Source organism: Phycodurus eques, chromosome 14, assembly GCF_024500275.1.
Source record: "Phycodurus eques isolate BA_2022a chromosome 14, UOR_Pequ_1.1, whole genome shotgun sequence".
NCBI lineage: Eukaryota > Metazoa > Chordata > Actinopteri > Syngnathiformes > Syngnathidae > Phycodurus > Phycodurus eques.
The window spans coordinates 14,826,172-14,838,625 of NC_084538.1; the positions used below are offsets into that span (position 1 = coordinate 14,826,172).

General features: G+C 40.4%; 1 protein-coding gene across 2 annotated transcripts in view; it reads left to right on the top strand.

Annotated features, from left to right (window-relative positions):
* arid1b (AT-rich interactive domain 1B) overlaps positions 1-12,454 on the top strand; it is a 200,337-nt gene that overhangs the window by 20,429 nt on the left and 167,454 nt on the right. For both annotated transcript variants that reach the window (XM_061696435.1, XM_061696436.1), the window contains exon 2: positions 12,353-12,454. This exon is cut by the window's right edge and continues 102 nt beyond it. In XM_061696435.1, the coding sequence (XP_061552419.1) occupies positions 12,353-12,454 (102 nt within the window). The remainder of the gene's footprint in view (positions 1-12,352) is intronic.

Consider the following 12,454-nt stretch of genomic DNA (forward strand, 5'->3'; position numbering starts at 1 on the left):
TGCAGTTATTCAAGAATTCTTACTGCAGAAAGCCGTCCAACTACTCCGCCAACATGTTGGCCCTTGCTAATGTTTACCGGGCTAGGCAGGGCAGGTTCAGTGTCATTGACATGTCTTTTAAAATCCTACTCAAAATCAAAATACCATGGAATTATTTAGCTATGCCACAGAAATATGGCTGCATGTGTATGACAAATCAAACATTCCTCATGCTACGTTCCAAATGTTTGAAACCCATTCAACTCTGATTTGGCCCATTTCTGACAGCTCTAAACTTGGCGCCCAAGCTCCTATTCTCCCCTGGCTGGTTGAGATGAATAACAGCAGACAGGACAATATTGTGGTCGAGCTGAGCATGGCTGAGTCTTCTGCCTCTGTGATCCCTCTATCAATAAGGAACACAGGCCTGTCAGAAGGCCTGCCAAGCGTCTGACTGCGCTCTACACAACATCTGGAAACAGATGGTGCGCACTGATCACAGACACACACACGCACACACACAATACTTACATTTGACAAATGCAAGGGCACATTTATAAGGCATGTTATAACATTACTGATTAGCTGACTCGTGTAAATGCGCCTATGTAACTTCACATGCCGCTAAACGTATTTGTCGCTCCATCACGCGTGGAACCTCTGTAAGTCGAATGCTCCTTGAAATTCAATCCGTGTTTTGGGGAAAAATATGACTTTGAAATTGAATACAACCTTTGAGTTTGAGCTGCCTTCATGCATGCCTGCATGGCATCATTTCTTTTCTTTACATTTAACTGTTACTTGCGTGACAGTTAATAATGAAAAGTAAAAAAGTATGAAAAGTTTTAGAGGTACGAGAATAAATGGAATCATCTTTTTTGTCATTGCTCACACATTTACTTGCGTATTAATAAAGTCTGTCCTGCATTTTACTGATCACACGATGGAGCATGGCAAGCACACAGAAGAATAACACGACATCAGTTTGATCCATGCAGACCTCCGCAATGGGATATCTTCTCCCGGCAGCATTATCCTGCTCAATACAGCACATTAAAAGTAATACTTGAAAGTTAAACAATTCATTCATTACAATTATTATTTTATTATTATTTTTTTTATTATTTTCTCCGAAGTCGCTCAAGGACATTTATGACCATCCCTAATCTCATTTATAATTGTTACCCCAAAGGGTTCGTTTTAGTCACGCTGGAGTGTGTTGATGGTTCAACAGAGCTACAGAAGTGCGTCAACAGGATTGGAATGGGAGCAATACTTATGTATTATTTAAAATTCATGAAATAAACAGCAAAGTAGAAAGAAAACAAAATACTGATCTCCTTCATTGTTGTCGTTTGTTTACAGTGTCCCATTCCTTTTTGTTGAGTTCACTGATGGGTTACACTGTGTCACACTTCTAGTTACATAGCTGACACCATCCTATTGTGGGAACGCAAACCAGATCATGGCTTACTGTTCCAAACTATGCTGTGGTCAACTGGATCGAAACGTACCATAAATGTGGCCATATCGTTTTTAAAAGCACTTCATTTGGTGGTTGACTAGATTTACCCTCCCCCCTTTTCGCTCTCCGCCATGTTATTACATGCAGCCGACATATGTTGCCACACCTGGGAAATATGTACATGCCGTTAATATCTCCATCCATCCTTTTCCCATACCTCTTTTCCTCATTAGGGTCGCAGGTGAGCTCGAGCCCATCCCAGCTGACTTTGGCCCAGAGGCAGGGTACACCCTGGACAGATTACAAACCATTCGCAGCCTTTAATACGTATATCTAGATTTTATTAAAAAAAACCAGAGGATAATGTCATTGAAGGTTCAGATCGACTTATTCTGACCACACATATTCTGCAGCATATTTAGAATTACTCTGTGGTTACATTGCTGTTGAGTCATGCCTTGAGTAACAGTATGTCTTAGTGATTTTTACATGTAATAATATCTATTAGTAACAGTATAAAAAGGCGTGTATGATATAAACAGTAATTATGAAAATAATGCACTCCAGCATTGATTGTTAATTTGATGGTTTTCTTGTGAATATGCTTTTCATATGGACTAGCGTACTATGAATAAAGCTTCCCTGCTGAGTCTTGACAATAAAGGGGGGAGGAATGGTGGTGTTCAGTGTGCGCTCAGACCATGCATCAGGGCCCCCACAGGCCTGGAGCCTCTCTCACCGATCGACCCTGCTCCCCCACCTCACGTTCCTCCAGCCTCTCTGTGATTGATTCCCAGTCAGGGTCGAGGAGATGGAAGGCCTAGCTCAGGCTCACAGGGCCTGCGGCCTCTCAGAGGGTGACCTGGAAGGTCTGCAGTGTGTGTGTGGGGAGGGGGTATCTAGGGCCTCACTATCCAGGCCAAGGTGCTTTTTTGGGTGGGGAAATCTTCACAGCAGGGTGGGAGAGTGGAAGCTCACATTCATTACAGGAGAAAATGAAGGCCCATCACTGCTCCAGCTGCTCCACTGACCTCTATGTGGAGGTGTGAGGGAGTAGCAAGGTTGGGTATTGCTGGAGTGTGTGTGTGTGTGTGTGTGTGTGCATGTGTGTGTGCTTGCGTGTGTGTGCAGGAGGCCGCACGATTGACAGACATTGTCACTTCTGATCAGTTCAACAAAGAAGAGCACTGACATGAGCTGTAAACAAGAGACACATATGAACCATCTCTCTCTACAAAAAGATGTTTTTTTTAATTTTTATTCCCACTCCATTACCACTGTCGCGTGAAAGTGATTGTTCTCTGTCATCAATCAACAGATTGTCGAGCTCCACCCTACTCGTATTATACTCTTATTTTGGTACAATTTTGACAATGGAAACACAAATGTATTAATAGACTAAATTAAAATGTAACTGTGGACAAACCACAAACCTCTCTCCATTTTATTAATGAAACATTATCCTATGAAAGTTATTTTGTTCTCTTTCATTATTAAAGTACATTTCCAGCTGAGTTATCAGACTCTGGGCCCTCATGTGTCATGCTGGGTGCAATAATGAAATCAATTTGGTTCAAATTGTTTCAGGTGACTTTTAATGAGTATCTAATATCTGCCTCAGGTAGGAAGGTCAGGATATCTGTTTGTTTATGTGCCCGTGTGTGGTTTTTTTTTTTTCTAAAGTGATGGATCACCCGCAGGAGAAATATGGATAGTTCCACTCTGGAGGACTGGGCTGTGCTCCAAAACAAACTGCCTGAATGTAAATCCTTGTTTTTAGTGGGGAGACGCTTTAACTACACCATGTGTGTGACCTAGTTTGACAGATCTATTGTTTATAGGTGCAGTGCATTTGGTATTTATTGATTATTTGATTAAAGACATTTTCATTGATTTAACTTTAAGGGTGCTAAAGAAAATCAAAGGCTGAATAGCGTGGATGGAGGAGCTCTATTGTGCTCTGGCCTGAGATAACACGTTCATAATTCACAGTGCTCCTACTCCCCCAATGGCCAGCCTCAGCCTCAGGAGCTCGTTAAGCTTTGCCTTACAGGGTTGACTAATGGATGGCAGAGAAAGCCCCCCTCAGGACTCTTTAGCATCATTTGTGTTGGTCTGCTCACTTAGTATTCACTTATGTATTTTCACCCTACTCTGAGCACAATATCATGAATAACCATGGCTAATTCATAAACACACTTGGCAATACAGGACTTGGCTCATAATTATTCAACCTGTAGAAACACACTTCCCCTCTGATACCATTCCATTAGCAAAGACGGTGATTCCCAGGAATAGGAGGCGAATCTAGCCTGCATATTTAATAGCAGTAATTCAGCTTCTGACTGCTGGAGACTTGGGGAAGCACTTTTACTCAAACAGCGTGCTTACGATCGTCGGGACAGATGGCGTTTTTGGCTTTTGTTCACCGACAGATCTCGCAAACCAAATCGTTGTTATTGTGTGTTGGGGGACAGTTACAAATATGTTCTCATTTTAAATTAAATAATTGACACTAAATGATGTTATTCCATAGGTCAAGTAAGCAAATATTCTGCTGGAATTTTCCTGGTTACAGTCCGCTGGCATTAGGGCCAAGTTGGGGAGTGTCCCACTAGATCAGGGTCACCAACATGTTGCCCACGGGCAGCAGGTTGATCCCAAGGACCCCATGAGTAGCCTGTGGGCCAGTTCTAAAAATAGCTCACAAGTGAATTCTGAATTGTGATTTCCTAGGAATGTTGTAGAAGTGATTATTTCAAAAATGTTAACATTTGCAAAGATGGATAGAAATAGTGTGGAATTGTGATATTTATTACTTTCCTACCTTGTTGAATAATTGTTGATAATTATTGTGAGAAATCATTTACCTGATCAGTGTCGTCGCATAGATGAATATCATTAATTATTAATAACATATAATTCAAGGCAATTTGAACAAATTTAGTTATTTTAGAAGTGTGTATAAAATTGGTAGCCCTTAGCATTGATCAGTAGCCAAGAAGTAGTTTCAAAAAGGATGGTGACTCCTGCACTCGATGCATCCGAACACAGCCTCAGTGTGAGGCAGTTGACACCACGAATGTGACGCATATTACTTCCACCTACATGACCGGAGTGGAACTGCATTTCCTGACACAGGTCTCATGGACATGTTTTGCGTGTACGCCCTAAGCAATATTCTATTATTATATTCTGTTAAGTACCATTGTACTTATTACACTTACATGAAAATGCTATATATTCACAGACAACATCACTGTCAAATGCGACAGAGCTGACAAAGCATATAGCCGTGATCATTTGAATTGGAACTGGAGTTTACAGCTGGAGGAAGGTTGTGCTAAACGTTGTGTTTGAGGCCCATTGTTTTCTTCCTCTTCTTTCCCTCTCTTTTCCATTTGGTTTCGTAAGAGCCTCCCTCCATGGGGTTCTGGTTGCCGAGGAGCACATTCCTCTCGTTCCTCCGTGGCCGCTAAATAAAATGGCTCCCAGTGCTGAAGCTGGCGGAAAAGACGGATCACGGGGAATGCATCAGGCCTACTCCACGTCGGTAATAGGCTCCATGAAAACAGGCAGGCAGTATCGATATTTGTGAAAGTACTGCCGATCATTTGTCAAGATTTCTATCGGAGACGTTACTGATCTGTGGGAAATAGATTGAGCATCTAAATCAACTTTAACAAAAATGAAAATGCATTTTGTATCAAACTGTGCAGTATTCTATTTTTAACTGACAAATCTCCAACCTGAACACATTTAGCCTTATAAAACAGCATCTTTGAAGGAGATTTGACTGGCAAATTTGAGGTCTCTGCTCTCTCGCTTCTGCACGGTTTGGTTTTATTTGTTTTCATTTTCGAATGGGATGTCAAAGGCATGTCAGATGGATCTCATTTTGTCATTGAATTTTATTTCTCCCTTCTCTTCCTCCTATTTTTGTCTCCAACTCTCATTCAGCAAAGGAAAAGGGCTCTGGTGACCCTTCGACCCCAATCTCACTTGAGACAGATGAAGCCTCCCTGCCCATCTCTCCTCCACTCTCCTCCTCCTCCTCCCTTCTCTTAATGACGTCTTTGTGATGGCCGTGACGAACCGTGCGATCTGCAACATTCTCTCGTGCTCGCGGGAGGGGGGCTGCGAAGGGTGTATTATGAGCATGCGTGTGCGTGTCTGTGGTGTAAATATTGGTGTCAAACGCAAAGGGCACACCTCTCGCCAGCAGTGAGCGACACAGCAGAGAGTGCAATTACTGTATGTGCATTGCGCCAAACACAAAAGCATACGGGTTGTCTGCATTACGGCAGCCTCTTATCTGACTTCTCTCTCTCTCGCTCGCTCTCTCCGTCTGCCTCTCATTGTAACCTCTTCATTGCCAAACATGCAATGTTTATCTGGGAGCCACCACCCACCTCCTCCATGGCTGCCTTCTCCTGCTCTCTCCTTGGATAATTTCAGCCTCCTCATTGCTAGGCTGTCTTCGTGTCCAGATCTCTATACTATGCAGGCATTTCGGGGTAATGAAAGGCTCCAGCTAGCTCCCTGTGGATTGGAGCTACTCTTCTCACTGTCATTTGTTACGGGACTTTTTCCTAACAAGGCATGTGTACTGAGATGCATCGTGAGATTATGAGATTATGAAGCAAAGCGTCATTCACTGCGTGGTGCATACGGCCCGGCTAGCAGCTTGAGGCTGGCTCACGCAATACATTTGGTTTTGAAGGTGGTAAAACGGCAACAGTCGCTTAAGAATAGGCTCTTCCGTAATAGAGGCCGGACAGAGAAGAGTTAACACAGCGCTTCTCTGCTCTCTGCTCGATGACATCAGTATTGTCTCTGCATCCATGAAATTAATTTTTCTAATCTTAGTCAGCAGGAGCGGGGGAATTTGCACACATTAATATGGAACTCGATCTAGTCGCCCACTGCTCCTTTCTCTCTCTCTCTCTCTCTCTCTGTCTCGCTCTGTCTCTCTCTCTCGCACTCTCTCTCTCTCTCTCCATTCCTTTCCCATCTTTCTCCTTTCCCTTGTTCCTATTTTATTTTGTTTTCTAAAACAGTAGGCCCAAAACGTAAAAGGGTTTTCAAACCTCAAATGTGTAGCTTTGTTCTGGAGACGGAGGCATCGCAAGTCCCACTGTGTAATAGGAATTGGAGAATGCTTTGCTGCATGGTATAAATAAATTACATAAAAGACAAGAGTGATTGTCCCAGCAGACCAACCGGCTCTGACTGCAGCATGTTGATTCTCCTGAAAGAGACACACGCTGCACAGAGCACAGGCAGGATCCGTAGACAATCATTATCCTTATTTGTTTCTACTCACAAATTCACACGGCTAAAATTGTTCATTACGCTGGGAAAAATGCAGGCAGTATTTGCTCGGAAAAGAAAAAGAGATAATCAATACAAGGGGTTTGAAGTGTCTTCTTTTAGGTCACATCTAAAGCCATTTTAGAAGAATCTATCCTTCAAGCACTAGTGACGTTAAAATATAAATCCAAGTAGCATAGAAGTACATTGAGCTTTAAAAAAACAAAAACAATAGTTACTGTAACGATTGTAAACCTCAACCTGAAATGGTTTTATGGAATTGTCCAAGAGGAAAAGCATACTTGTTCCACACAGTGTTAAACTGCCAGGTACTATAAGGAAACATAATAGCCCAATGAATTGCTCTTTTGAGGATTAAACCATTTCTGAAGTAGCTGTTGCTCAATAAAGCAGCTTGTAGCCCATAAAGAACATCATGAAGGTTACAGGAAGACCACCGTACCGATGCAAACATATGGAACCACAAATGGAAACATACATTAGCTTTGTAGCTCAGCCTTTGCCTGGAAGGTTGATCCTCTATGTTTCCATGGAAATCAATATTCTCATTAACCCAATGAAAGCAGCACTTTGAATAAGACATTGTTTTGGATTACTTTATCCTTTTACTGTTAAATCAGTTTTAATGTTAAGCTGTGTGAGTATCCAATTTTTGCTTGATTATAAAAATGTCAAACTCTTAGCAGCGTTATCAGATCAAGTTGGTACTGAAGAGTTCGGTTTTGGTGTTTAATGACGATGATGTGCGTGAAGAATCTTACACGAAACATTACAAAGTTCTGGAAGGATGCAGTGGGGATGTGAAATCATGCTGGGACTGTCCCCTGCACTATATATTTAAATAAATAATTAGTAATGGTTTCTTTATGAAACAGAACACTACAATCAAAGTATTGTAATCTATAGATCAAGCTCAGTAGTGGGACGATTGCTCTACATGTAAACACACGTGTATTTGTACACATAACAGCAATGAAGGTGTGATAGGATAGGGGATGGTGTGGACATTTAGTGTGTAGGACAATCATAGCAAACTATGTGTTGAGTGCCTCTGTCCTTTTTCTGCTTTGTCTCAAAAATAATTTGAATCCGAAGCACTGCCCAACGTTGCTTTTGTCTTGTTTCATCCCAGCGTGCTTCCTAATCCAAATATCCGAGCCTTTTGTATCTTTCCGGATAACAACTCTCGACATTAAAGCAAGAGGGAGTGAAAGCTGTTTTTCTAAAATAAAACTATTGTCGAATGAAGTCAGAAAAGCAATTTAGCAGGTTTCACCCTGTAGTAATTTCACTATGTTTTGTGTAATGGCTTTGTTTTGCAAAGAAAAGAAAAAAAGCTCCTGAGAGTGAAAATGCGATCGAGAGAAAGGACTTCATAAATTGAATTTTAAATTTAGCAGTTGAAATTCTATTGCCCCCACCTCTCCTCTTCCAGTGTTAGCATGCCCAAATGAACCAAACAAAAAAAAACACAATTGTTTTTTTGTTTCTAATCTACTGTCCCCCCTGGCGCAAACATGATTTTGTTCATGTCGTATTCATATGTCCCCCCTAAGTACACTCATTTCTCTTAGGGGAGGAAAAAGGAACGTTTCAATTTGTCAGGAAATGTTTCTTGTGCTTTGGGGGAATCGGTTGGCATATCTCAGAAGCCTTCAGCGGACTGAAATCTCATTTAGTGGAACTTGTCATGAGGGCAGATATGAGGTTGTGTTTGGGGAGGAGGAGAGTTAACTGGCTGCGTTGATAATGTCACATGTGGAATATGGACTGATGTGTCTGCTTGCACTATGTACTGTAATTTCACTACAGCTGCTTTATTTGACAAATCCTCACCCGTGTGTGTGGGCATATTTGCGTTTAATCGTGCATCCACTTCTCCATTCCCAAAACCCAGAAGTTATTTTCTGATTCCAGTGCATTTTAAGTCACATTTTTTTCCAAGGCAGTGTTTGTGTGTGTAATACACTTGGCAGTTGTGTGAGGGGATTTACTTGAGTTGGCTCAGTAGTTACAAGTGGAGTAGCTTGAGATGTACTGTAGCTAGTCAACTGAGTGGTGTTTGTAGGTTGGTGAGTGCCACTACAGCTTAGCGGGCTAGTGTATTTTGGGTGCATGTAGTTTTAATGGAGTACGTTACCCATTTTGTTGCATTGCACTGTATATTTGAGTGAATTTGCATGAGAATGAAGGCATTCTATTTTTTAAAAAAGGTAACTTGTACCATTGAAAAAACATGGTTGTTGACAATTGTTAATTGTAGGGGTTAGGCCTTGAAAGGTATTTTTTTTTTTTTTTTTTCCTATCCCTTTTGAACATGATTCATATTGAGGTCATTGTTTTGTTGTTGGTAAGGGTTGTTTTCTTATTGATTGTAGAAGCCAATGATCATTTGTCTGTGTTGTCATTCTTTATCTCTTTCATCAACATGTTCTGTAAAATTACAAAAAAAAAAAGAAAAAAAATTCAACACATGACACCTAGTTACCGTAATTTCTCATGTATAATGCGCACCCAAGTATAATGCGCACCCCCAAAGTTGACCTCAAAATTCGGGATAACCCTTCTACCTATGTATAATGCATTTTTACAATGCATGGTTTTGCTTCTACCCATATGATCAAAACATGAAGTATTTTTTCAAATAATTATTCTGAAGTTAAGCACTTTATTTGAACATGTAATACTTTTGTATTTACTTGTTCTTATTTTAAAATTCACAGCCCTACTTTTATTTAGTAAATGAGAAAACACACAGTTGTGCTCATATGTTTGATTACCCAGGCAGAATTTGTAAGATGGGTACAATTCTTTAAAGAAAACATGAAAGGCTAGACGAAACACATTTAATTTTATTTTAATGGGATTGAAATTAAACTGTCAAGCATTTCAGAAAAGCATTATTATTAAACAAAAATAAACATAAAGAAATGAATGATGGTTGTTGTTCATTCATATTTGGGAAAAGAAAAAAGAAAAAAAGAACCCAAAATAGAACAAATTCTGCCAGGGTATGTAAACTTATGAGCACAACTGTCCATACAGTATATGCAGTCATACGTACCCCTGTCATATTGGAATGAATGTGTAGGCTACACCTTGTTCATAACCTCTAGGCGGCGGCATATTAGAATGAAAGTGTACACCTTTCTCATAACCTCTAGGTGGCGGTGACATTGGAATGAAAGTGTACAGCTTTTCCGTAACCTCTAGATGGCGGCATATATTTATAAAATGTGAAAGCTTTTTAATTTCCCTCTATACCCATGTATAATGCGCACTATTGACTTGACCATTTTTTTGAGGAAAAAAAGTGCATTATAGATGGGAAATTACGGTAATTCACCTATAGACCTAAATCTAAGAAATATTCAGGGAATCATTTTGAAATATAATCCTATTTCAATCCTGAGTGGAGGTTTTCATTTGTTGGTATTACTGTGAATTTATTAACTTTTTTGTATGATACAAGAACCTACAAATTAGACATTCCTATTAGATTTCGCTTTCTCTCTGCTTTTAACTGGGTTTACTTTAAAATGGTGCATACCTTTAATGCATTCCTCATGTGTAATTCTGCTAATTTATTTAAGTTATTAGGGACCAGTTTTTCCTTGTGGTAAAATTCATCAAGCAGCCACAGCGGTATGGCTTGCAGAATATAATGTTATCAAATGAGCTGTAAAAAAAAATCCAAGTTCCAAGATACTTGAATAATATTCTTAATGTCATATAAGTACAGCATACAAATTAGCTAAACAGCAATAATATCACAACTATAAAACACTGGTCTTTATTTTAAAGGTGAATGATGAAGGCATTAAGTTCAGTCAAATGGCATATGTACTACCGCACTCATTTTTTAACAATCTTATTCTTTCACACATATGAAAAGAAGTTGCTCACCTTAAAATGTAACAGCAAAAACAACAAGAAAACCTTGCGAACCGCTGGACTCTTCTTTTGAAATAAGTGTGTCGAAAAGTCAAAGACAAAGTGAAAACACTGCTATTTCTTCCAATAAAATAAAATAAGAAAAGAACCGAATTTGCTTTGGTCTTGCTTAAAATTCATGTCAGAGAGTCCGAACATTAGACAGACGTACCAGGTGTATCTTAACCGACTTGGAAGTAAGTTGACCTGCCAGTTTAATGTAAGGAGTAAGCTGACAAAATAGCATAATGCCAGTGTACTTAGAGTAACTACATCTTGAAAAACAGGCTCCTCTCCTTTTTCTAGTTAGACTTTTGTAATTCTGCTAGTGTTGACTTTTGCAAGATAAGGCCTCTCTCACAAGAGGCCTCAAACACCTCCATGCTGCGAAACAACTTTCTGGCTGTCTTTCACCATCTCTCTCACTACACAAACACACTTTCGCACACACTTTTCTCCCTCACACTACGAAATAGCCCAAACTACTTCAAACACATACCTCAGTAGACAAAACCACTTTAAAAGCCAGACTGCCGAATGGTCTGCACGTAACCTGCTGAATAAAGTGCTACCATCCCCTGACATGTCTTCTTGATATTAGCCCGGCAATATGAGGCAGTGGCAATTTCTTCTCCACACTCGATGAGGTGATATTGAGCTGGGGAGGAGGGAGTTGGCAGCGCCGGGGTGGTGGTGGAGTGTGTGTGTGTGTGTGTGTGTGTGTGTATTATGCTCAGCGGAGACAAGAGAAGGAGAAATGTGAAAGTATGTGTAAGGAACAATAGGAACAAAATGTCATAAATCACACATGATCCAACACGGTGAGACAAAAGGGTGAAAGCCTGAAAGGAGAAAGGCAGCACAGGGGAAGTCGACATTATCTGCCACACACAAACACGTCGCTACAGGTGACGGATTAGCCTGGACTGATCCCGAATTTTCCAGTGTCTCACCAAGACCCCCTGAACCCCCCCACCCTTAAAAAGACATTGAAATACTCACTGTGAAATGAATTGACACCTTCTCTTGCGAGTGCTCTTTGGATAGCTGCCACTTAGACTACTTGACTGCCTTGAATTCCCTCCACGGATTCTAACTTGAATTGCTTTGTCACTTGATGCTGGTCCCTTATTTTATAATTCATCAGAGTAGAATGACTATTTTGTGCTGCTTTGCTGTAAGCAACAAGTGAGGTGGCGGTGTTGTCAAGTGATTATTGGCCCTGTTGGTCTGTGTTTTTTTAAATTTATTTATTTTTTATTGCTATTGTTCCTTGTTGCTTTAAACCAATTTTACAGCTAATAAAACCCTTTCAGGCATTATAATAAAGATGTGTTATAATTAAATCATTTTATTTTGGCCCTCCTCCAGCTAAGTTACCTCCCTGTAGCAATGCAATAAACATCTTTGCTAAGTAATTCCATTTGTAGTTCCTTCATGACCTGCAGACATCCATTTAAGGCCTCCAATCAGCATGTAATTATAACATAAATCAGTTGTTGTTGTGGTTTGAGGGTTGTGAATTTAATGGACCTATCTCAAAGGCTGCATTGTGCCAGATGATGGTTGACTTTATTTCATAATATTCCAGAACAATCTTTAATACTACAGTTGTTTAAATATTTAATTTCTTCTCCACAGGTGTCCTCCATGGACTTCATGGCGATGAAGCGTTCGCAGCTTTATGGTATGGCCAATAATCCGTACTCGGGCCCACAGCAGCCAGGGGGCGGGCCTTACCCT